General features: G+C 37.7%; 1 protein-coding gene across 1 annotated transcript in view; it reads left to right on the forward strand.

Moving 5' to 3' along the window:
* Window positions 1-2,225: 2,225 nt before the first annotated feature.
* Window positions 2,226-26,284, forward strand: part of LOC149798118 (uncharacterized) — a 34,017-nt gene continuing 9,958 nt past the window's right edge. Inside the window, exons 1-5 of the mRNA XM_089960845.1 lie at window positions 2,226-2,279; window positions 15,828-15,992; window positions 19,145-19,417; window positions 20,252-20,452; window positions 25,617-25,856. Coding sequence (XP_089816971.1) covers window positions 15,887-15,992; window positions 19,145-19,417; window positions 20,252-20,452; window positions 25,617-25,856 — 820 coding nt within the window. The 5' untranslated portion in view covers window positions 2,226-2,279; window positions 15,828-15,886. The remainder of the gene's footprint in view (window positions 2,280-15,827; window positions 15,993-19,144; window positions 19,418-20,251; window positions 20,453-25,616; window positions 25,857-26,284) is intronic.

Genomic DNA, 26,284 nt, shown 5'->3' on the forward strand with positions numbered 1-26,284 from the left:
GATGCAGGATTGCTCAAGACTTTTCCATGAAAAATCCATTTGTACCAACTGATGATGACTTTAAGGTAACTGTCAGAAAGGCATAGTTGACGATATTCAAAGGTCAACAAAATTTACTCGTGTCAAAAGTTATAAACTCACAAAGCTGTTGCAAAAATGATTGACTAGTACCTTTGCTGCTGTTGCCACAGTTGATTAGTTGGTTGATTTAGTTTGATTTGATTTCGTTTTTTTTAAAAAAAATTAACAATATTATATTAGGTGGAGGAAGAACCCCGAAAGACCACCAACCAACATTGGTTGATCTGTGACACAAACTCACTTGGTGAGATGTGCAAGTGATGTGAAAGCAAGCACCTTAGTACACTTGGACACATGGAGCCTCTGTTGATTTGACGTTTATCTCCAACAGCCGAAGTCATTTAGACATGAGATCTCGGGTTTCGATAGATCATTATGGCCTTTACACCATTTTCAGGTGAAGAGAATCTATATATGGCAGCCAGTTTTACTGCTGAAGAAAATCCAGGTCCTTTTGAGACATCAAACACCACTTATGTAGAACCACTGACCTTCCACAAGTAACTGGCAGCATTCTCATTTACACATTGGAGGCAAGTAATCACATGACAAGCATCTTGTACCACTGCCATGGAAACCCCTCAGATCTGTATCACAAGACAAGCATCTTATACCACTCTGCCATGAAAGCCCCTCAGGCCATAGGTATAAGTCTCATATGAAAGACTAGAAATGGGAGATAGAACCTGTGACAACTGGACTGAAAATGCAGAATGTTACTGCTAGGCCATCAGTGATGATGATGCTGTTGACAATACAGGTAACTGCAATGACATTGATTTTATGAGTACTCTGGGAAACATGCTTCCTGGACTTTCATCCATTTTTTAAAATCTAACTTTTGATATAAAAATGTTTGACTTGCTATATTTTTTATAACTTTATATTAGTCTTGCAACAAGGCATAAAAATAAGACATCGGCAACTGAAAAAGATGTTCTTACAAGAAATGATATAGTGTAAAAGTAGACAAATAATACAACATCACTTCCACAGGCATCAATGCTTTTTTTCCTGACAAATCATGTATTATACGTTTAACAAAACATTTATTTAAAAAAATGACAAGGAATTATAGAATCTGACCACACATTCAAAGCAATGCAAGATTTAACTATTATTCTAATCAAAATAGCAAGACATAGTGATCACTTTAGTAAACACACAGTTTGGTAAGGATACTAATTCATGATTTCTGTATTAGAATAGAAATATCTATTATAAAATCTGTATTCATGGATGTTAAATTAGTAGGCATTAAGGGACCGATCAATGACATCTACAAATAATAAGCCAACATGAAAATTTGTGATTTCACAGTATCAGAGACATACTTGGCTGATATACAAACAAACAAAATTACAAAAGATTGATTATTATGATTGAATACAAATAAAAATATGAAGTAGATTATATGATCTATAAGAACTGAGTAGATTACCTCCAGCCAGCTGTCATTTAAATCGCTTCTGTCCCCAACCCAATATTAAAATCGGTTCTACTGCCCACTAACCCATAGCCAGAAATGATGTTTAAAAAATATGCTTCTGTAGGGGGCAGTGTTTTTGGATTAAAACACATTTGACGGTGGATCATAATATTTTTAAAATTACTTCTGTTGTGAGTTGGTTGAATTTGCCTTCCCCCCGTATGGTATATGTTTTACTGAAACAGCCCTAAATCACGGTAGTCACCTTGTAATTTATTTTTCTTGAAAACTGGTTTCTGGTTACTCATTTAAACGCGTATATGTGTATAGTCTCTATATTATGAAAAGATTCCCCAGGGCCCAATACCGTCTGTACTCCCTTATAAGACGAGTCTTACTGCAAAGTGCGGAGACCAATTTCTCTAGTCGCTTAATGCGCTGACAGATGTTAGTCTCTGAACTTTGTTAGGAGCAGTCAGTTAAACAAATAAAATAGACCCTGATCAGCTGGTAAATTATGCCACTGCAGATCAGATCTATTTTGTTTGCATTTTTAACGTCTTATATGAGAACATAGATGGTATGCATCCTACTCATTGAAGTGTATGATATAACCAGAATAATATGAACAGTTACATCCGGGTCTATATTATTCGTTCAGACCAGTAGTCTGTAGAAAGACGTGGCATGTCAAGAGAACAGTACACAGTGAAACTACACTTGGTAATTCTCTTGGCTTATACAGTTATCCTTCAGACAGTAATTACAGGTATGTATTGTGATGTAGACCTACATTTTTATTTATTGAACTCAGTTACATTAAACAAATTTGGAACTATATAAGAAGCTGCGTTACTAACTAAACAGTAGAAAATGTAATGCTCCTATAATCATACATGCATACCATAAAGGCATCCATCTCTCTCTCTCTCTCTCTCTGTTTCTCTGTCTGTCTGTCTGTCTGTCTGTCTCTCTCTCTGTATATATATATACATATATATATATATATATATATATATATATATATATATATATATATATATATATATTCGAAAGCGTCAAGAAAAGCTACATATAAAATGTCTTATTAATATCAATCAGCTTATTTACACAAACTGTACATAAAAAAGCAGTATATGAAAGTTCCTTCAAAGAACTGTACTTTAATGTATGCCTTTAATAGACTAATGACACTTGTTAGTCCAATGACACGTGGAGTTCGCATTCAACAGATTCGTCAGAGACTCGGCAATTATTGGGAAATTTGATTCAAAGTTTTGATAACATCAAGCCATATCCCAAAATCGCATCAGATGCTTTTTACTAACAGGCACCGGAAATTCAGGGATAACCTTGACATTAACTTGTACAGATTTAACTTGACCATGTTACACAAGAAGTCGTTAAAATGTAAACAAGTACTGCAGAGCGCGCTTTTACATAAATTAATTGTCTATTGGGTCGATCAAAGAACATTTCAGCGTTTAATGAACATAATAGCATTTGGTCTTGGTAATAGGGACTCATACATCGATGATGTCATCGCGTACAACGCTACCGGGAAAGATCAGTTGGAAACGATTCGGAATTTCTTTGATCAACTTAGTAATACAAATCTGACAGTTAACATATGGAAATGCGAGTGCTTATGTTACTTGTTTACGACAAGTTTAAGTTAAACCTGCAGAAAGTAAGGTCAAGGCTGTCTTTTGGTATGTACTATATCACTATTAAGCAATAGCCAACATCCTCTTCTGACTTGTAACTGTTTAGAGATTCCATATATTGACAATTATATACTAAAAAGGAAGGAAGCTTGGATCCATCATTAGGTGTATGAATTCATAATATTATCAAAGAAAATGATGTAAAATACCATAACTACAATTAAACAGGCTAGTTAGGTCATAAATAGCATATCACCAGAACAGAGATGATCACACCCTAGTCAGTAGCACAGCATATCATATAGCATCAGACTCGTGTAACAAATGGTGACACATCTTATACACGATCTGATACTGTCTTTAGCCACCAGGCGTTTTACAAAACCTTTATCATGCTAATATAATGGGCACTGGTAATAAAACATTCGACACTTCTTACACCTTTTTATGTTTATAATTTGACGTGAAGCAGCGGTTCTCACAGTCTAAAAGTAACACTTGGAGAGTAATAATTACCATCGTGACAATTAATGAAACTCAGTTAAGATCTTGAATCACCTGTAAGCCAGACACAATACAAAATGATATAGACGTTGAACTTTTAAAATGAATTTAACATGCCGATATGTAAGTTTTATTATCAAATCCATATTATTGGATTTCAAATTAAAAACAGTACATGTTTGAGAAATTAGCGTACAATTCAAAAACTAATTTTCTCACGGCACGGAAAGTTTTCAAAATACTTTTTAATTTATATTTTCTTTTCCTTTACTTTGAATCTTACGATGTTTAAACAGCAGTTACCTAATGTCATTGATTTAGTAGTGTGAAACAGCAGGTTTTGCCTTTTTCGTTACATATTGGGACCACTGACACCTGTCCTCGCCTCTACCTAATGGTACATTTATCCCCCATGCAATCGATACGTGTTGGGCACTTTTAAATTATGTACGCCGGGTTGTAAACAGATACGTAGCGTGAGTGAGCCAGTCATTGTGGTATAATCTAGTACAAATGCCAGTGACCCCAATGTTTTCAACAAAAAAGGGCAAAACTCTCTCCTTTCATACTACTTGAGTAAAAACTCGTTGTGATTGTATAAAACGAATCCCGCAATGAACTCAAACAGGCAGGCATATGGTAGCGATCAATACATACACACACTGCGAGCTAATGTGTTTTCAATCAGTAACCATATTTTTGGAAGACTGTTGTTTATTTGACTTTGACCTTGTGTAAATCTTCGCCGATTCTTCTTTGTGCTTGTAATTGTCTGTGATTTTGCCTTTTCCACCAGCACAATCTCAAACTCAGCCGCCTGACTATTTTATCCTCGACTGCTACCGAGTACAATTTACTGATCGTATTGAAACTGCTCTGTGTGGCCGCAAGTAATTAGAATATAATTCTCCACCAGAGACACCAGTTGATATTTATATAGTTTCGACAGCAATTCCGATTGGTGACGCTTCAGTGGTTAATTTTGTTGTGATGCCATTCGCAACAAAACCGACAGTTGCTGCCTCAGCAAGACCGCATATAACATCTAAGACTATACGAAGTGCTCGTATTATTGATCGTCGTATTCAGTCTCGGAGCGACTGAGCTGCCAGGTCAATCACTAATGTAGTTGTATTGCTAATGTTTCACTGCGCTGATCAGTCAGGTGCCTGACATGATCCAAAATTGAAAAACGAATATGAGGCAGTTGATCATTACAGCATGGACTATACACAGGTACTGCGGGCGTAATCGATATCAAGTCACATAGTAGGTAAAAATCCGAACAGTATGTAAGCCTGAACAACTGCGCCTATCGTTTCAGACCAGCTTTCATAGCTACCATTGGTGGCATCACATATTACATTAACTTGGGTTGTTGACTTGGGTAGTTGAGATACTTCTCACAATGTGAGGCGTGATATTCAACACGTAAAAATTGTTTGTCATCTTATTAATGCTCGTACAATGTCAACCGCATACGTCTGAGATTATATGACGACGACCGAACTCAATGTGGACTCATTGGCACGTATACAATTTTTAGAGTCTTTGACAATCAACAACGAAATTCTTCGTCAAATTTCATCATTGATCCATTATATGTCGTATGCGTCAGGTAAGTTGAATAAAACAATAGTTCGCGCCAGTATCTGCTGAAAACACAAATGAGTTGTTTGGGGGCAGACCACCAAACTGTTGATATCGAATATTAAACCAACTAGAATGCACTCGCAGCAATGCTAGTACGATCTCAAGTGTGCGTGATTCACCAGCAGTCACGTGTGCAGAAAACGTTACACTGAACTTTGGTTGCCTTGATGAGATTGTAATCATTAAGATTACACCTTGGGTTGTATTTTCAACCACCTGTTGCACCGGTGCAGAGATTTCATGCGAAACACAAACCGTCTCAGTCGTGTCAGAACTCATCATTGGTGAACGAAGTTCGTTCGTCATATCTCAATATATTGTAACGTGCCAAGGGCCAAGGGCCAAGGTCAAATAAAATGGAATAGATGGACAGCTTACGCCTTTTTCAGTTACTAGACCTCTCCGGTGTATTGTAGTGTCAAGAAATATGTGTTCACTACAAAAGTTCTTATATAGGTCATAAAAGCACAAAACAAAACAAATATAAATAGTCAACACAATTTATTATATGTCATCCAGGGTTGAATGTGTTTTCTCACAAAATCTAGTGCTCAGAATAGTGAATTATATGATTGGCCAATTTTCAGAACAGATGTTTCATAAAGCATGTTGAAATGACAACAATAATTTCAGTGTTAAATTGCATGTGAAAATCAGCATAAATGTTCCATTTGTCCTAATTCACATCATCTCTAACTCAGATAATCCCAATTCCCAAACTAATCTTATACAGAAAAAGAAGCTAATTATGCCAAAGTTGGTTCATATAACGTACCGAAGTGGTAATGATTTTGTGCACCCAATCAAGGTTCGGAACCAGACCCGGGTTTGTGTTTTAGAGTCCTATGGTAAATATGTTACAGGCACAGTCTGGAACCGGATGTTAATAGTTTGTCGGGTTTGTTGGCTGAGACACATTGTGTCGTTTTGAGCGACACAGTCTGAAACCGGATGTCGATAGTGTGTCGCTTGAGTTGAATGCGACAATGTGTGTCGTTTTGAGCGACACAGTGTGTCGTTGTGTCGGGGTATATTATTTCGACAACTAAATGACACAACCACTACAAAATGAATGGAAATTTGTGATTTCAAAATGTTACATGAAATTGAATAGGAAATTCGATAATGCCAATCGGAATATTAAATTTCCAATGGATAGCAGACGGCTGTGTTCATGACGACACAATGACAATGTCGTCAGCTAAATCCCTCTGTGGGAGTTTTTATCTGATATAACGAAGAAATAAACGTTGAAACAATTTCAGAGATTTTTTTGTTGTTCTAGGATTTAACGCCATTTTTCAGCACAAGATAGGCTATACATGGCGGCCAGTATAACTGGTGGAGGAAGAACCCTGGAAGACCCAGGGAAGAACCACCGACCCACGAGAAGCTACTGGCAGGCTTTCCCACGTACCCACCCTAGCCGAGCCTTGGACTCGAACCCACGCAGACAGAGGTGAGATGGCAGTGATTTGGAACGGTGAGAGCTTTAGACCACTCGGCCACTCGGGGCCCTAACAATTTCAGAGAAACTTTATAGTAGTCATTATGAGTACTAAATTTAATGTGTCGGTAGTAACTAGTCTACCTTGCTTTTAAGGCTTGAAATTATCAGTTGAGACTTTTTGCTTGGTCTTGAGACCTTTACTGGAATCCAGTAGAACCACAACTGCCAAAACGGCGGATCTCACCCCTATTTATAGGTTTTGGGGACACACTCGGGAAATTCATGACAAAGTTTTCACGAATATGACTAAATATGGAAGAATTCGCAAAGATTAACCTGAGCGCCTCCTAGCGGAAAGCCGAGCGCTCAATACACACACACAGTAGTAAAAATGGCGCCCGATTTCAAAGGACAAAAATAACAATTATTTCACAACAAATTATACAAAGATTCAACATTGATGACGAACGGTTTCATCACACTGGTGACGAAAAATTATTAACTTACACGAGTCTTACCTTAATCCTGGAGAAAAATGGATACAATTGCCTATTTCTCTCGCAAAATACAAGGTAAGTGATAACAGTTTACAATCCTGTCATGTACACACTGAGCTTCAAAAATCTTTACCCAGATGACAAATATTTAAACAAATCATTTTTATATGATTTACTTATTGTGTCAAATCACTTTTCCTTTGTCCAGGCGTCATATTACAAAACCTGATACAACAGTTACTATTATTTGCACTGGAAACAGAGGTAAGACTTTCTAACATGAAGGGAATGTAAACAATAAATGGAGATTATAAATTATCTCCAACATTAATGATATGTGCAAATGCACTTTATAAAAACACAAGTTGACAGGTAGTCAGGATTGTTTCAATATATCATGACTATTTTTAACAAGTTCATGCATTAACACACGATAAGTGTTTCTGTCCATAAGATCATCAGTGACAAATCGATGTGGCTTCATTGCTGACTTTGGGCGCGTTGTTGACCGCATGAACTGTTCGCACTTGTATTTCCAATTTATCAGCTAGATCGTTAGGGTCATACAGTCCACTGGGTTCATGCACCCCAAAGCCTCTTCCTTTCTTGACTTGCTTATCCTTCCGCCCCTGCATTTCTTCTTCCTGTGTGTGTCTATATATTTGCATTTTCCTAGCAACTTTCTCAGGTAACTTTTCGACGAGTAGTGTTATACTTCCTTGTTTGCGGTTGCTTCGGTGCAGATTTGGTTAGGCTGTCTCCCATTTTTGATGCAGGCATAGGTGCAGCAAGTCGTTCTTTTGTCTGGTAGAACGTCTTTATTTGTTCGTCTAGCCACTGCTTGTATTCTTCCTCTGTGCTAAATTCGAGTTTAAGTTGTTGTGTTAGCCAACTCCTAAGTTGTTTTTGTCGCTCCTTAAATTTTCTCTCTTTCATACGTTTTTCTTGTTCCTGAAACTGTCTCTCTTCGTTTTGTTGTTATTTCCAAGGCCATGCGTGTCAAAGCAACGAAATGTCATCAGCATGTTTCAGTTGTCACGAATCACTTTGGACACATGAGCATATCATTCAGTCAAATAAATCAAATCAGTGTTTTTATGTCCGCCTAGTCAAAATATTTGTACGGAATTGAATTGAGCTTCAAGAATCGCATCGTCACACACCACAAGATTGTTTTTGTTATCATCTAAATGGTGAATGGTAGGGGCTTCACCAGCGGTGGAAAAGAAAACGATTGTGGTGTTTTACCACTTCTAAGCGCTTTTTGAACATCTTTTAAAACATCATAGCTCGGTTGAACGGTTGATCACCAGCCAATGGAGCAATCACGTACAATCGATTTCAGTTAAACCATCGTGCAATCATATTCAACAACAGGGCCAAATACCAGTGCACGAACTGAGTTTGGAAACGCGGTTTCGTCACCATATTTAGACGATTTAGGTTTCATTTGTATGGAGATGTCGATGACGGAAAAGTCATTTGCACATTTTGTTTTGTATGGTGCCACTGAATAATTGTCCATCATTATAAAACGACCATGACTTTATATTGTGTGTGACGTTGCACCAGTACACGTACGTCAGATCCAACTCGAGTTCAGACGAGTAATGGATGAGAAGCGATTACTGGAACTACTTTCAATGTGGGACAAATAAATTCACTTTCGTCAGAATTTCTAGTTACATTGGGAAAAGCCGTGGATGCGCAGAATCCAGTTTTAAAAAGTCGCTAGCGGCGATAATATCGCGACTGAATTACAAAAGCTACCAGAAGCATCACGTAGTAAATATCCTGGTGACAAGCATCTCCTTGGTTATAAGTACTATAGATGTGGTATACGTCTTTAACTTCGACTTGATTCTAACAATCAACCGAGACCTGGTGAAGCACCTATCAATCGCGTTCATCTGGCGCATACGATCTTGCTTATACAGCTAATCAAATGATATCCGTAGACGTAAACGTGCCCACGTAGTAGGGATCCATTACTTGAACGCGATTAATCCACCATTATCAGAAAGAATCGCACAATGGGTCGTCAAAGGATGTATGAAAGCTAAGATTCCATTAGGTGGCTATCATTAAATGTAAACATTATAGTAATTTAAACAATCGATACAAAGAGCCGGACATTATCTAAAATATACTACAGCATATTTGGGTATTGGAGAGGTGAAGCCGCCGTGGGACATTTAGCCAGTCCAGTCAATGTCACTCATTGGATTGCGCGAGCATGGTCGTCCAAACAAGTGCTGTGTCAAATTTATTGACCAGTGCCAACAAAGATTTCAAGGGGCTGGTTCGATGTCCAAACACAAAATGAGGTCCATCAAACTGATTTGTTATTTCTTCCACACGATCGTGTCCGTGATCGACAAGATAAGTTACGGATATATAAGTACCTGCTAACCATTCTCGATGTGTCCAGCTGATACAAAGAAGAGGAGGCGTTAAGAACAAAAGATTCGGTAAGTGTCACAGATGCACTCGAGAGCATATATGCAAGATAACCGCTCACATGGCCACGTTTGTTACAAGTAGATCCTGGGAAAGAATTTATCAGATCTGTGACTGTGATGTTGACTAAACACCATGTACGAGTACTTATCGAATATGTCAGTGTACATCGTAACCAAGAAATTGTGGAATTATTTAATCGTACTCTTGCAGAACGTTTATGCGGTCACCAGGACGGATATGAATTGTTGATAAGGCCAGAGCGGTCTCAGGAATGGGTAGCACGACTTCCATTAGGCATAGCAGCATCAAACAATAAAGTCACACGCACGACAGGATTATATGCACCCGTATAGTCAGAAGGTGGAAAGGTACGTTGTGCCACTGATCCAGTATGTTCCGCCAATGTATTCACGATCTCGGAACAGACTGATACTCCAAGACAACTAACCCGTTCCCTTTTATGGCCATCACCGAGTGGAGCCATACCTAGTGGACTTTGTTCACGGGAGGCAACGCCTTCCAGCCGAGCATTTGTGTGAGTGGAATTACAAGTCGTTCCAGCAAATGCAGAACTGCCACCAGGATTTATTTTAGCACGTTAACCAGTATCAGCCATTACAACACGATTACCAATAGCGTTAGTGGTAGTTCCATCGGAGAGTCTCCGTCGCTTAGTATACAGTGGGCACAAAGCTCAGTTTAGTTCATGCTTTCTTTCTTGGATCAGATCATATTTGCTGTGTATGCGAACTCACGACGATCTCGAAGGTATACCAGGTATAGTTCGTGTTTGAAATGTTTTTAGATGGCTTGAGATATTTTTGCTACAACACTTTCTGAACAGTTTTGGTCTCTCTAATGTTTTTGGAGTCGGCATCAATCGAGTACATTTTAGGTGCAGTACATACCCTTCAATTAGTTTGACAGAACATTCATTTTTAAACTTGCCAACCACCTTTGTATTGGCGTTACTAAACAACAGATATTCTTTCAGATACTCTCTGGTATCAAATTCGTTGATCGAACTTTGCTGTACCATATCCGCGTACACATTATCGGTGGTGTTATGCATCAGCAACGAATCGGTGTCGGTGTACACCATCTTGACCTGATCCTGATAAAACGGTTTGATCTTGTCATAATGAAATGTGTACATGGGCAGCTTCGACTAATCCAACACGGACGAGCCAACATAGATTGGTTTTGTCAGTTTAAGGTTTGATTTTTATTGTGAACGGCAATATGTCCACCATAAAAGATTTTTCTAGTTTCAAAGGACGGGTACGCCATGAACCTTCGAAAACTTTCTTGATCACTATCACAGACAAGATCGACTCGGATTCTTCTATGCAGAATTTCCATGGTTTTCCCAGGCTTGCTGTAGAAATTCGAGCTCTCAATGGATTTTGTCCACACTCATACCGAATCGCAGATACAACTGCTGATTTCGACACGCAGTACATAACTGTGTTTTGTCCTGAGAACTGGTACCAGTTTGGTGCATCCGGTATATCTGTGACCGGATTCATCCACGATCGAGCACTGATACAGAGACAACCATAAAGCACCGACAACGCTCCTGGGTTCAGCGGATAATCATTGTGTTCCTCATGTAAATGTTCATGATATTCCAGATCAATTTCAATAAGTCTCCGTGGTAATTGTTGATGTTGTGATCTTGCACGTGTGTTTGTAGATCAATTTGCCCAGGATCGATCCACTGATATTAACCAACCGGCAGTGACTGCATCTAGACCCATTCATAAAAGGTTAATCTGATTTAGATACATGTTTGCAAGAGAGTATGTGACCTGACATGGATATTCCACCACGAAGTGATCGTTCGATAAAGAAATACTGATCAATGTTTTCAGCAACAATGCATCCCATCCCATACTGGGCCATGAAAAGTAATGAACCGGATTGAGCTTGTACACGTGCATGGAAGTATCACGATATTTCTCAAACAGCGAGAAACAACATATCAGTTGGAGGATACAGATCATGATAGTGACAGGGGCTGTTGCACTCGAATGCTGACCAAACTTTCTATGTATGTTCTTAATCTTCTGAAATACATTCATGTAACAACGATAAATAAGACGCTTTGATTGGTGGCAACTGAGTTTTAGCAATGTGTTCCAGTCACTCATGTACTCGTATGAATGCATACCTTTCTTCGTTATCAAATCTGTATTAGTTGGACAGTGTCAACGCGTCATTTTGAAGTTCTCCGCGACTAGATCTTTTGCTAATTTAGGCAGGACTGAATTTATTAACTGTAACAAATTGATAAAATGCAGTTGACCCAGCCGAAACATCATGTATTTTTCCATGTTGTTGGGAATCCATGCTTATCGGTGACTATGATACCGTAGCTTCTGATTTCATTATTAAGTGACCATCGTACCCTCGCAGGTTATGAAACGCTACAGGGATTTCCGTTTCGTTTGGGTAAATTCTCAGCTCTAGATTACAAGCGTTGTGTGGGGTTCACTGAACGCGCTGTTGATGTGATAGTGGTAAAGAACGTTAGAAACAGGACTTATACTTTCATCACTAAACGGGCTTTGGTCTTTATCTAAGGACGATGTCTGCCTTTTGGTAAATGGGCGATCACAAATCCAGCAATAAATGGCAGCCGAACATTTACGAATGTCATCACCTGTCATAATTATGTGATGATGAATATAACTGCTGACGAAACCATTTCGCCGTGACTACGATTGATTTGAGAAATACCTCAGCTGGTACGTTAACGCTCTGTGCACTAGTGCTTTGGGCACGATAAAGAACTGGCTACTCTCTTTTCCATCACATAGAACCACTACATAAAAGCACCATGGTGATTTGTCAGCGACCTGCACTGTTCGATCGATATCAGGCTCATTTTTGTCGTTCTTAGTAGAGCTTTCCAGTAAAACATTCAGGCATTCAAAATCCATATAGATGATATACTGGACTTTCATCTTTCGTTGTATTGCAGTAAATTAGAAAGTGTCTTCACAAGGCTGTGGCATAATTGCGCACTGTAGTTTTTCACTGATACTACCAAAGTAAACATCATGACTGGTGCGCAGTTCTTGCTTGTTAAAACATATATGCAATGTCTGCATGGAGAGGTTTTATGTTCATGCCTATTGTGTCGGTTAAGTAGCCGAGCAAGATTCCTTCTCCATACATAATAAAATATCGATTCTGTTTTTTTCCCGCTTCACTTAGAAACAATAAATCAATCAGAATTCGTGTGTGCTGTTCATGGAGAGGTAGTGCCAGCGATTAAAAACATTTGTCATACATGAATACATTAACAGCGATACCTGGGCTAAGTGTCTAATATTTTTTCATTGTGGATTTGGTAACCTGCACAGGAAATTCAATATCACCAAAGTTCAATCTAACCAGATGTCACCGGTATCTTCGGGGCATGTCATGATTGTCATTGACCGGATATAGCGCCGACAAAACTGTCCATTCAAAATTATTTGGTGTTAAAATTCTTTACGTTTATGACTGACCTTGGTGAGATACAGTCTGGTGTTGCTTTGTAACTGGATCCAAGAAACTGCTGATACGGTGAGAGATAGACCTAAACTTGCAACATCTTACGATAGTTCATCCCGATCATGTCTTGGTGTATTGCTCCATCATTTCGAGAATATGTTCAGTGCCTTGCACCTTTGGATATTTGGATAGTATCCTCGCGTGCAAATTGTCAGTAGTTTTATCGTTGCTTTGTGTTGGTGAATTGTGTTGTTGCTGTTGCAATGGAAATCAGCGTTGATTGTGGATTCAGTCTTGATATGGGTTTAATAATTCAAGTATGTATGTTTCTCATACGACTTGGTATGTAAATTCAATGCTGCCTTGAAAGCTGTTTTAGGTGCGACATTGTCTATAGGCACGTTTATACTAGGGGGAGGGCAAAGCGTCTTTCTAATTTAGAAATTGTGACGTTAGCTTGTTTACCTTTGGTATTTTATTGGGATCAGAAACTCTAATTGATTCAATTCTGGCGAATATTTAATTTAGTTCTGTTGCTGTGGTATCTGTTTGCGCTAGTGCTGCCACAGGTATTTGTGGTTTTGATTTATTTTTCCACGCTTTGTAGTATTCATGACCAGATTCACAAGGCTGACAAAGTTGATTACAGTTTGACTCCGATGCCACATTTCAGGCAGGGTTGTGCCCCTAAATCTATCACGTTATATTTGCGTGTGTGCTCTACAATATTCACAATGGCATGTTCTGCCATAGGGTTTATATTTTCCAAGGCAGGCAGATTTGCATTTATTCGTTCCAATGCCATGGAGTTTGTTTTATATACGTACCACAAGTGTTTATCTAATTGGCGAAATCACTGCGACGGTTTTGTTCTGTGTTGTTAGTAGCACCCCAACACGTACTCTCCATGGCGAACATGAATCTGTAAATCAACCCTTAGCAGATAATTAACTACGCCTCTCTCAGAGCATCCATGGCAAATTTCCTTCTGCAGTGCTGAGTAAAACAGCTTTCATAAAAAGGTCCGCCTGATAAGCGCAAAATGAGTCAACATCAAGAACGACAGCAACATCAGTTTATTTTCAGGCGACTGTTGCACTAACCTTATAACGTTAAACTTCTAGCGAATTTCATTAACATTTTGTGTTTCATGAGAGCGTCTAAAAGTTATGTTATATATTTGCATTGTCTATTTTTATTTGTGGCGTATTGCCAAGCAAAACAATTAGAGTGTGGATGCCATTCTTATAGTTATGGCCCCAAAGCATTTGTAAATTAGCCTGATCTTGTACATCTTCGTCACTGACCTGGTCAAAAACGTTACTCGCGTCAGACGCAGTGGGCGAGTTACTATCTTTCTTTTGAGGGAGTACTCTTTCATGCATGATATTCCGCAGATTCTTTCTAATTTTGTTTGTCTAAAACATCCGCCCAAGTTTGTTTCGTTCCATTTCTAAGGCCAAATTCACAAACGTAGCAATGTGTGCTGGTTAGTTCCGAGAACTCGTAAAACATCTTTTATGTTTCTTTAATGAAGCTGTATGATGCATTCAAACGATACAAGGACCTCAAATTATCGGTCAAAGTTTTGACATAACATTCATTTGGCAGACTTACGCTGCTGTTTGTAAACTCAATAAAATCTTTTAAAATATTCTGGCAATAAATAGCTTCGCTACCACTCAACATTTTGTATATAAACCGCCACAGCATTTCTTCAATATTCACAACTTGACAAACATATTTCTCTCTTTGTCAGTATAAACATCTTGCTTATAAAAACAGTGAAAGCACATCTCTGGAAAATCAATACAGAACATTTTGTTTATGGTAATACAAGCCCGTCTGAATGAGTACATTCATTGTACTGGCGGAAATGGAATATCAGAGTTACGAGCACAACTAAGAAACAGAGCGGATTTACAGCCAGAAAAAAAAGCAACAACAAAAAAAAAACAATCATATACTGGTCTGACTGAGTACACTTTGGAAGTTCGTTTATATAATCACAACAGAGTTATACAGTAGTTTGAAAGGATAGAGTTTTGCCCTTTTTGGAAAACCTTTGGGTCACTGACATCCGTACGAGTATGTAGCCCAATGACTTACTGACTCTCGGTACGTGTGCTTTTGCACCTCAGTGGAAAAAATTAAATGTGGGCAACAGGTATCAATGGCGTAGGGGTTAACTATGTCATTTGGGTAAAGGCGAAGACGGGTGTCAGTGGATCCAACGGGTAATAAGAAGGCAAAACCGGTAGTTTCATGCTACTGATTCTATATTTACCCATTTTGATTTGACAAGCAGAGAGGACTTTGCATCAGCCACATCATACATAATGTTTAGTCTACTGATATAAGTATCTTCCTTGAATTGCACATTCTTATCACTGTATACTTTTTAGGAAATGCTTCACTCAGTTTAAACGGCTTTCCGTCTTTAGTATTGTAACGGGACATAACAATTACACACAATATGTTTGCTTACTAATCCGTTTGATCCACCATTCCAAGTAATCATTCATTTGAATATCCATCCGTTCAGTTTAATCAATTAGGTCATGAATTAATATTCATAGACTCTACGTGTCCTCGTGGTGGCTACAGAAATGCACAACCTCAATTCGGACCCCGCTGTATGTACAAGTGTAACTGCAAGAACAGTTTAGAACAATGTGAAGAGGTGAGCGGACAATGTACAAGTGGTTGTGCGGACGGTTGGATGGGACCAGGATGCCAATACGGTATGTGCATGCAGGATAAGTGTGACTACCGAGTTTTAATAAGAAACAATCAACATGTATGCTAGCACTTTTTATCCCCGTGTATATAATCACTTTAAACTTGCTTTCAAGAGAAATGTCCATTTTTTCAAACAAATTGTTAGCATTTTTTCTCAGCGTGTTGCTGACCTAGGATTAGTTATGATACATGCATGCTATACATTTTTTCTGTCGAGTGATATTTGGAAACATGCTACGGCGTAAAATTGTATTTGAGGGAGATATTTTAAAAAATTAGTACATACCCATTTAATCTAACATAGCTGATCTGGTGTCCGATAAATGTGTTTAATATATGATTCCGTATCGCACACATACAGTTTCCGTATCTCACACATGTATAGTATGTGTGTTGTATCAATGATATACCACGAGATGTATAAATTTTTCATTAAAAGGAAACGAGGCCTGTCGAGTTTCCTTTTAATGAAAGATTTATACAACGAGTGGTATATCATTGATACAGTGTACATACTGTACATATATTTTATTTATGTCACATACAAATACACATATTTGCACTTTGAATGAGGTTAAGATATGCTGCGGGCAACTGTATATTGGCCGAGTGAATGAACTCCTCAAATCCTTGCGAGTTTGTCCGCTACAAATGTAGTTCTACGATTTTTCTTGCTGTTCACAATCACATATGCAAATTGATAAGTTGATTATTTTCTTTTCGAGTTTCTATTTGTATTCACATTTATTAAATCAATGCAAGACACACTCATGATTTAAACATGAAATATGGTTTTTTTGAAGAAAGTAGTGCACTGCAAACACGGTTAGCACCTTGTGCACTGAACCGGAACTGTCAGGCATTTACGTAATGGCGCATGGAAATTAGCGTGGAATATAAACTAAGCGAAATGACGAACCAACAAGAGGTTATTAAAATATTTTAATATATTGACAGTTCATCTAAGTCATTACATTATTCTGCTTTGATTAATATTTCTAAAATCTGTAAAATTATCTCTCTCTGTTTCTCTGTCTCTCTGTCTCTCTCTCTCTCCCCTTTGGATGGTTTGACTAAACTTTACCTTCAGTCATAGGTCCAGAGACATCGACAGATGACACAAACCAACGTTCGTACTTTCGTGGATTTTCACGTATATCTAGCTACGATGAGTGAGAGAGAGAGAGAGAGAGAGAGAGAGAGAGAGTTAGAGAGAGAGAGAGAGAGAAAGAGAGTTAGCAGCCAGTGTCAAAGGTTGTAGAGATGTTTATTTAAGGATCAGTTACCAGATCACATAAGGCCTGACAAGAGGTGCGTGAATAACCCGCAGAATTGTTACAATGGATCTGGAACTCACTGGGTCGCCGTGGTGAAAGACCCATAGCAGCGCGACGTAGAATATTTCGATTCTTTTGGTTTCCTACCTCCCGACGAGGTGATTCGGTATCTGAAAACAGGTCGCGTGCAACAAGGTTGCCTTGGTGCTGTGTATAATTCGTTACAGATTCATGATGTGGAGGACAGCACGTGTGGCTGGTACTGAATCCGTTACATTCAGTAGAGATACCATGGAACGTCAGCCGTACTATCACTTCCAGAACCGATTTTGTCTCTACGAAAATAAAATATCGTTTCTGTGATATTTTTTAGTGGATGTATTAGGCATAACACAATCATGAACTCGTGGTGTCTCCGTCATTCTACTAGGTGTGTGGAGCCAAATAATCGCAGATCATGACGGGCCGTTTGACAATGTTGCGGTCATCGGAGTTGCCTAAAACAATGTCAACAGAAACGCGTGCAATGGTGGAGACAATGTCTTCCACGACTTAGTGTACCTTTTCTGTATAAAAAAGTGGATCGGTAACCATTGTAGGCACTGCGATCTAGGCAAGAGGATCTTCGGACAGAGTGAAATATATGTGGGTGGGAGGATGTGTGCGATGTTGTCAATGTCAAATCCTCGGGTGCGCGGTCAGCATCCAAAACCTCATTGGAAAATTTTCCCAAGCGCAGCGGCAGGTGGATGTTACCAGGACACAAGTACACTTGCCATTGAAACCCGCTTGAAACGCAGCTGGATGAAAATGATCGACCATTGGCCGGCAAGGAGTCTTATTACGGCGTGGATTCCATTACGCTGAGGCATGATATATGTTACAGGGATTACCCTACGACAAAACAGGATGTGATGAGATCATGCTGACGTCAGAGGCCCTGTCGTCGATATTACTGGCGCCAGTGCCTCGGAAATAATTTTATAGTCTACTGCGAATACAATGTTTAATATAAACGGGTTTGCATTTCTGCCTGATCTGGTAACACCATCATCTAAAAAATACGCTTAAATACGTAATCGAACTTCATAAATTTCATAGAGGTGTAAGTAGAGCACGCAAGGTTAAGCCACTTACAAAATTGATCTCGGTGTAGCGCGGTCAGGTTAAAACGTTTGAGCTCTCTGAGTCTCTGATAACCATAACATCTTCTCATCCACTAGTCTTCTTCGTGCACGTCTTGGTCCTCCAGAATCATCTGTGATATATATATATATATATATATATATATATATATATATATATATATATATATATATATATATATATATATATATATATATATATATATATATATATATATATATATATATATATATATATATATATATATATATAGATAGATAGATAGATAGATAGATAGATAGATATATAGACTGTATACATACATATAGACTGTATATAGACTGAGTGATACCCGAGTTTATCTTTTGTGCATTTAATCTTTTCCTTACGTTTTTGATGAGGTCATTGACGAAGATGTACAAGAGCAGACTAATTAAGCAATGCATTGGGGCCATAACTTTAAGAAGGGCATCCAAACTTTAATTGTTTTACTTGGCAATACGCTGCATATAAAAACAGACACAGCTCTGTTGGCGTAAGGAAAAGATTAAATGCAAACTTCTAATTTGTAGTATAATACAAATTTGGTATATACAAAAGCCTGCTTCATATTTGTCTGTTCTGTAACTAATATTGATGTAATCCTATTGTTACCCAACCATTCCATTTTAATAGGCTGATAATATATGCACAAAAGTTAAACTCGGGTATCACTCAGTCTATATACAGGATTACTCTTTCTTGACTTGCAGGAGACGTTGCATTCAGGAAATCAGCTAACCAGTCATTTTCTGGAGACCCCCAAATGAACATAAATGCTTCTTTAGTAGTTGATGGAGACTTCAATACGTGTAGTAATGCTACCAATGGAAGCATGGGCGTGTGGTGGGAAGTAAACCTTGAAAAGAAATATACCGTTACCGGATTTATCATTACAATGCACGAAACATGTAAGCGGCTCAAAATTTGGGGTTACAGTAATACAAAATCCTGGGTAAAGCTTAATACTTTGATCATATTGAATTTCAAATAAATCACAACATATTTGATCACGCAACTGTACCATATTTAATCAAATGAGATGACTATCTACGGAAGTTATGACTATGAACATCACTAATTTAGTTGATCGATTTTCAATCTACTTTGCAGCTTGGGAATAAAGCAACAAAAAATTGTACTCATTGCGGCTTGTTTGGATAAGCGGATACGCTCTTGTTTTATCCCTAAATACATTGTTGATATCACGGAGATTATAACATCTTAATAAAGATGTAAGCTTTTTAATAATTAAACTGATGGTACAAACGTTGTCATAGCTAAAATAAATTGTTCTTGTATCATAAAGGTGTTAACTTGTAGTTTTTTTCTCACCCATAATCACTGGTTTGGCTATTCATTGCATAGCGATGAAGTCGAAGAGTGCCAGGTAACCCAAGCTACCTGTTTTTTGTTGCTTTTGTTTATAACAAAATAAAAATGTAAAGTACAGAGGATATATACAATATCTATTGTTCATTTCCTTTAAAACAAAAGAAATCGACAATGTAGGGGTTGAATGACAAAAGAAAGGTTTAAGAGAGAAAGACCTCGGTAGGAAAACTGTATAACGATATATAATAATCTTAGTCGATAAATCGAAATGTCATATGATCACCACCTTTGGAAATGCATTAGATGTAATATCTGCAAAATAAGAAATCCAATTTTCAATAGATTTAAGCCAAATTCCATAATAAAGTTTGTATGTTATTAAAGATATTCAAACACATTTTCTTTGTTTCACACAAGTTTTTCAAGAACGAGCTAAATCAAGGATATCTGGAGACGAATTACACCTGAATCTTATATATTGTTAGATTACAATCAACCATTTCAAGTCGAAGTAAAGAACAGTTCCGTCACCAGTGGTCAGTATTGTATTAACAACGGTGGATTCACTCTGACCAATCTTGAGATTCAAATCTCATGCACAGGGGAGATATATGGGTCCATCGTCAGGATATCAATTTTAGGCAATCTGACATGGGCGATGCTGTGTGACCTGCGAATATTCGGAGGTGAATATTGTTTTGTATATATTTTATAACTATAATTTGAAGACGAAATGACTCTAACCGGATCAGGAACAAGTAGGTAAAATTAAAGGATGTTATATGATACTTCTTTGTCTCCTTATCAAGATATAACGGACTTGGCAGTTATTTTCTTTCTTTCTTTCGTTCGTCTTCTTACACATTTATATTTGATCTTTATAATCCGGAGGGTCTGTACTACTCAAACATTACCCAGTGAGGTATGGTTACGGATACAGATGATATGGTCTCCCCATGTAGGGCATATGGATTTCTAAACGTTAATCAAATTTAATAATTATTTAAAATTGATTATGCAGACTAATTTGATGACTAATTTCGACATATAATTCGTATCACTACACTTGTTGCACCGATCGGCTGATATTGCACCTTACTGTAATCACCGGATAAGGATAATTTTTCACGTACTTTTGCTGGAGAGTTGCTAACAGATATTAAAACTTTTATTGTCTTCATCCTCGCGGTTGTTGATAAGGCATTCGGAACACCCTCAGTCCTTTCCGCCAATTACCGAAAACACCTCCAAAATACTGGATTATCCCAACCCATATAAATATCTTGGAAGACTACTGAAAAAGCTAGTTGACTTGGAAACCGTATAAATGCCGCGTGACAGGATTGAAACCGTGTGGATTTTGGATCGAGTAAGAAAACACCGAACAAAATTTATACAAATGAATGAGAGTTTATGAAATGAAAATAAAAATATTGACAAGAAGTTATCACGAAAAGCGGAAACAATTACATACCTTACTGACAATTCACTAGATACAAGATTCGTAACCATTTGAATAAATAAAAACAACCACTAAAGTGATAGGAAACTACCATACTGAATATTTGATGAAAAAAAAACACTCAAACAGTACGAATCATGTAAGATATAACAATGCTGAATGTGGTTGATAAAATCGCATGCTTTAAAGATGAATATGATTCCTAAAATCGAATGCTTTCAAAATGAGTATGGTTCACGCAACCGTGTGATTTAAAGATAATGTTATGTATATTTGATTTAATTATATCTGATTTAATATATATTTATTTCAATTTAATTATTTGTCAGTTTTATTTTTTTATTTTTTATTACAAGGCATTGTAATGTAAATTGATTCACTAGAGATGATACTGTTTTCAGAAAATAATTTGACCTTGACTGTTAGTTTATAAACACCAGGTGTTGATCTAAATCCTGACCTTGTTTCAAAATTTGTAGCATCCATGTAAACAAGTTATATTTTTATTTTAAAATGATTTGTTATTGTCAAGGTCATGATGGGACTTCGTATTTAAGATGTAAACATTTTTTTATAATTTTGTGTGTCTTAGAGTAAAATGATTGGTTTTCGTCAGGGTCACACTGTGTGTACCTGACCTTTAACAAGTACGTAGTTTCTATAAGCTTCGAGAAGATGATCACGTGACCCCTTCTTTACGTTTAGAATACAATAAAACCTATGTTTTAGAGATTTATTCTCAGTCCTGTTTGGAGTTATTTCAAATTACTTGGATTCAAAAGGATTAATTCTGTTATATTTTTCTGGAAAATACATGTGCTCATGTGAGATTCTTAATCAAAGACAGTTCTTATAAGAAATTATTTAGATTTCCAAAACCGGAGTGATAATTCTTGTTTCTACAAGGAACTGTAGACATCAACACAACATATTGCAGCATGGGTGATCATCTTCCATCTTGTATTCTTCGTCGGGATTCAAACTTGAAATCAGTAGAACATTTTGTTATTAGGACTTCAAAAATTGTATTCGTCGATTATACTTCGATTATTTTTGGATTTGATTCTATAAAACCGTAAGTTCATATTTTTTTCATTTTCACAGAATTTTTCCACGAAAATGAATTGTATTGTATTATTTGTAAAGCTTGTTGTTTTCATTTTTCCTGTCTTACTGTTTATTCGAGCCTAAACACGTGATATTAAGTAGGCTTCATAGGACTATGTAGTGTTATAATCACAAGTCACTTTTGACAATGTATTTAACTTTTCATTTACATACATTAAAACAATTAAGAAAGCTAACCTGAAGCTAAGGACTTCATCAGCAGACTGACTGTGATCTCTACTGACTGTCAACACCGTTAGATGGAATGGTGAGCGATGTTAACAGATTGTCCCAGATATGCTTCAGTTCAGCCTTCTCTATTTTTTGTGTATGTAATTGAAAAGTTAAATACATTGTCAAATATGAATAAAAACTACACAGTTAAGCTTTCACCAAAGTCTCACGTCACTGTTCACTGTCCTTTTGAACAATCAGGAATCCATATTTTTCAACAAATTTCTGTTACAAATTACGCTGCCCTTGCAAGCTAATTTGCCACTAGGCGCGTCTTGCTGCTACACATACAGCACCACCAATTTGTTGCTGGTTAATCTATTACAACTACGCTGTTTCACTGCCGGTCACGCTACGTCATGAGCTACATACTGCCATGCAGTCAGCCTTATCAGCTTCGCTGTCAGCCTATTCAGCCTTTTCAAGCACTTCCAGCCCATTCAGCTGTCAACAGACCAAAGCGACCATCGTACTGCATTGAATAAACGTTAACGATACTAAAATATGAACACATCTTAAATCATAACTAATACAGAGAATTACACTAAACATTGCAGAAAAACAAAATCCATGCAATGCATGCTACCATACATTTTCTACCTCATTATAAAGCCCTTAACGATGAATTTCATTAAAACGATAATTTTCTATACCCAAACACTGTACAATTTTCTAAAGTTAAATGAACTACGAGAATGAAAGATAAGAACGGCATATCGATATGAGGCATATAAAATACAGATACAATTATAAATTTGTCCTGTGTATAATGTACTACTTACCCTATAGCTGTAACAAGTTATTGTTGTTGTTGTTATGGGGTTTAACGCCATTTTTCAGCACATGATAGGCTATGCATGGCGGCCAGTATTAATGGTGGAGGAAGAACCCGGGAAATTCCCGGGAAGAACCACCGACCCACGAGAAGCTACTGGCAAGCTTTCTCACATACCCACATTTGTCGAATCCTAGACACGAACCGACGCAGACAGAGGTGAGATGGCAGTGAGCCGTAGCGGAAAGCGCTTTAGACCACTCGGCTACTCGGGGCCCCTTGTAGTAAATCGTCCACTATAGACACTTCCAGTCAAGATCTACAAAATCACTGTGCCTGCATACAATACTATGCCTCCTATAAATATAAAATAGTGTGAGAACCGGGGGTAAAGTACCCATACACGTCGTGATATATGAGCATCTCGCTCCGAGCGAACTACGAGATGCATTATAAGTGACCATTATAAGCAAAGAAAAAGGAAAACGACCCTAGGTAACGTTGTACGCATCTACGAAATCAATTGCACAAAATGTTTCCAAGGCATTACCAACATTTTTTTTCTTGCCTTTTTCCGTGACATCCCGTATACCGTATAACTCGTATTCAGCGAACGACAGCCATATTAAATTTTGTCAATGTCATTGGTCGCTCTTTCATTCTTTACAATGACAACTAAACGCTTCGGAGATCTTAAAGCGACATAGATTGTGAGAAAAAGGGAGAAAAGTCAAGTATGACAATACCATCAAATAATAAAAACAATTGTGCTGCAAAATGCCTTTCGGGAATATCTTGCCGATAAAAAGCAAGATGTCAATTTTTAAAGTTTTGACGAGTCCCGTTCAATATACTAAGTTCGTTGTATTTGTCGCTATCATTTCAGTCGAATGCAATGAATTTTCTGTGGGACAAATCCGTAAATGAACTCGGCACGAGCGCCTCGTTAAATACGAATTGCGCACTGACAGCATAAATCTCGTGTAAGGTCACTAACAAACTACATAACGAATAATATACACCATCACGTATACATTTAATTTGTTTACCAAGTAGCGTCAGGTGCAATTCACTTGCCACAATAGCATTCCTTATAGAACTTCAAACATGAATTGTTCTCGACCGAAACAATTTCCATTTTCTTTTCTCAAGAATGAATTTAATAGAGAACTGTCTTGTACTGGATTTGTGAGAATAATTCCAAAAAGGTACCATAATACTTTTGACATGGTTCTAATTTACCTAGTGTCTGGAGTCCCAGACTGGCCGATTGGTCTAAAGCGCTCACCGTTACGGATCACTGCCATCGAACTTCTGGCTGCGTGAGTTGGAGTCTCGGGCTCGGCCAATGTGAGTACGTGAGACAGCTTGCAATCAGCTTCGATGGTTCTTTCCGGGGTTTTCCCGGGTTCTTCCTCCACCATTTATACTGGCCGCCATTTATAGCATATCTTGTGCTGAAAAATGGCGTTAAACCCTATAACAACAACAACAACAACCTAGCATGTGACTGAGTTCTTCACCATATTCCGGCTATTTACGCAGTATCAATCCATCTTAGACAAACTACGGAAATTCCGTTCTTGATTCCCATGATACACCGTGCCAATGTGAGGTTACCTCCCAGTCAGTACAGTTCAGGAGGAAGTTTCAAAATTGGCCATCATGGGAATGACGTCAATGTTGTGGGAATTACATCACTTAGTTCCTGTTTGGGAGACTCGTTTTTCCTTGTTGCCGGCCTATGATACTGGCTTGACGATTACATCGGGTATAACCAAAGATTTAAGATGCTATTTTTGTCGAAAAGCCACGATGTGTTACAATCGTGGATCGTAAAAGAACAAAGCAAACGTGTGTTATTGGGCTTCTTTTGGAAAGGTAACTTGTATTAAAAAGTCCAGTCGTTTCATTCATATGCAACTTTTCCAGAAAATGCAAATTAACCTCATTTGTGTATATGTTGTGTCAAGTAAACGGTGTAATACTAACATCAACTCACCGTTAAAGGTTAAACTCTTTATAATATAGCCTTGAGAGAATCGTATCCGTCGATGTGACATCTTCATTCAGATAACTCTTCAAAACGGTCACAAAAACTAGATTTTTACGTTTTATCACTGTACACATTGTTTAGTGTTTATTATCATTGTGGGCCTTGCATTTCAAAACCATAGCTTAGCTACTTAATTGTATCTTGCTGAACGTGCACTACAGAGTTCGTTTGTTTCGAATTTTATAACATTTCTTCAATTATGCTAATTCACAAAAGGTCGCAACTTGGCGTATCGACGTAACAGCACACAATCTTCAACAAGAAATGCAACAGGAGATAAAACAGACGGCTGGGCTGAATTGGGAGTGGATGGTGGGACCAGTCCGGACTTCATTGACGGATCCTGTACTCACACGAATCTTTCTATTGATTACTCTTCGCCTTGGTGGAAAGTAGATCTGAGTCAAGAGTTTTTCATCAATCAGATTCATATTGTGAACCGATTATTCAATGGAGGTAATTCAATTACAATACTGTATGCTTTTAGGGAGCAGTCAATATTTACAGGAGGCCGAGAATTGGCGGTGGGGTGAAGGTAATTGGAAAGCATATTGCATAGTAATTCGACCTTTCCCTTAAGAACATTACAAAGAATATCATGCTTTATGAAGAAGCGTTTAATTGTATTATACTTTGATATTTGCATAAACAATTTAAACGATCTTTGAGCTCAAAACTCATAGCATAATCTACCCCCACCCCGAACATGTTCACCAGTATCTTAGTACTTATGATAAAATATAACACATGTAGAATAGTGGTCCTTTATCAATGAATAATTTTCCATTGATGGTTCATAGGATTGTTTCATATACCTCCTCCCAAAAATTAAAATAAAAGTAGATACCAATATTTCCACTTCGTACTACATTCATGTATTCTAA

Source organism: Sinohyriopsis cumingii, chromosome 6, assembly GCF_028554795.1.
Source record: "Sinohyriopsis cumingii isolate HCF-2022 chromosome 6, ASM2855479v2, whole genome shotgun sequence".
In the NCBI taxonomy this organism is placed as follows: domain Eukaryota; kingdom Metazoa; phylum Mollusca; class Bivalvia; order Unionida; family Unionidae; genus Sinohyriopsis; species Sinohyriopsis cumingii.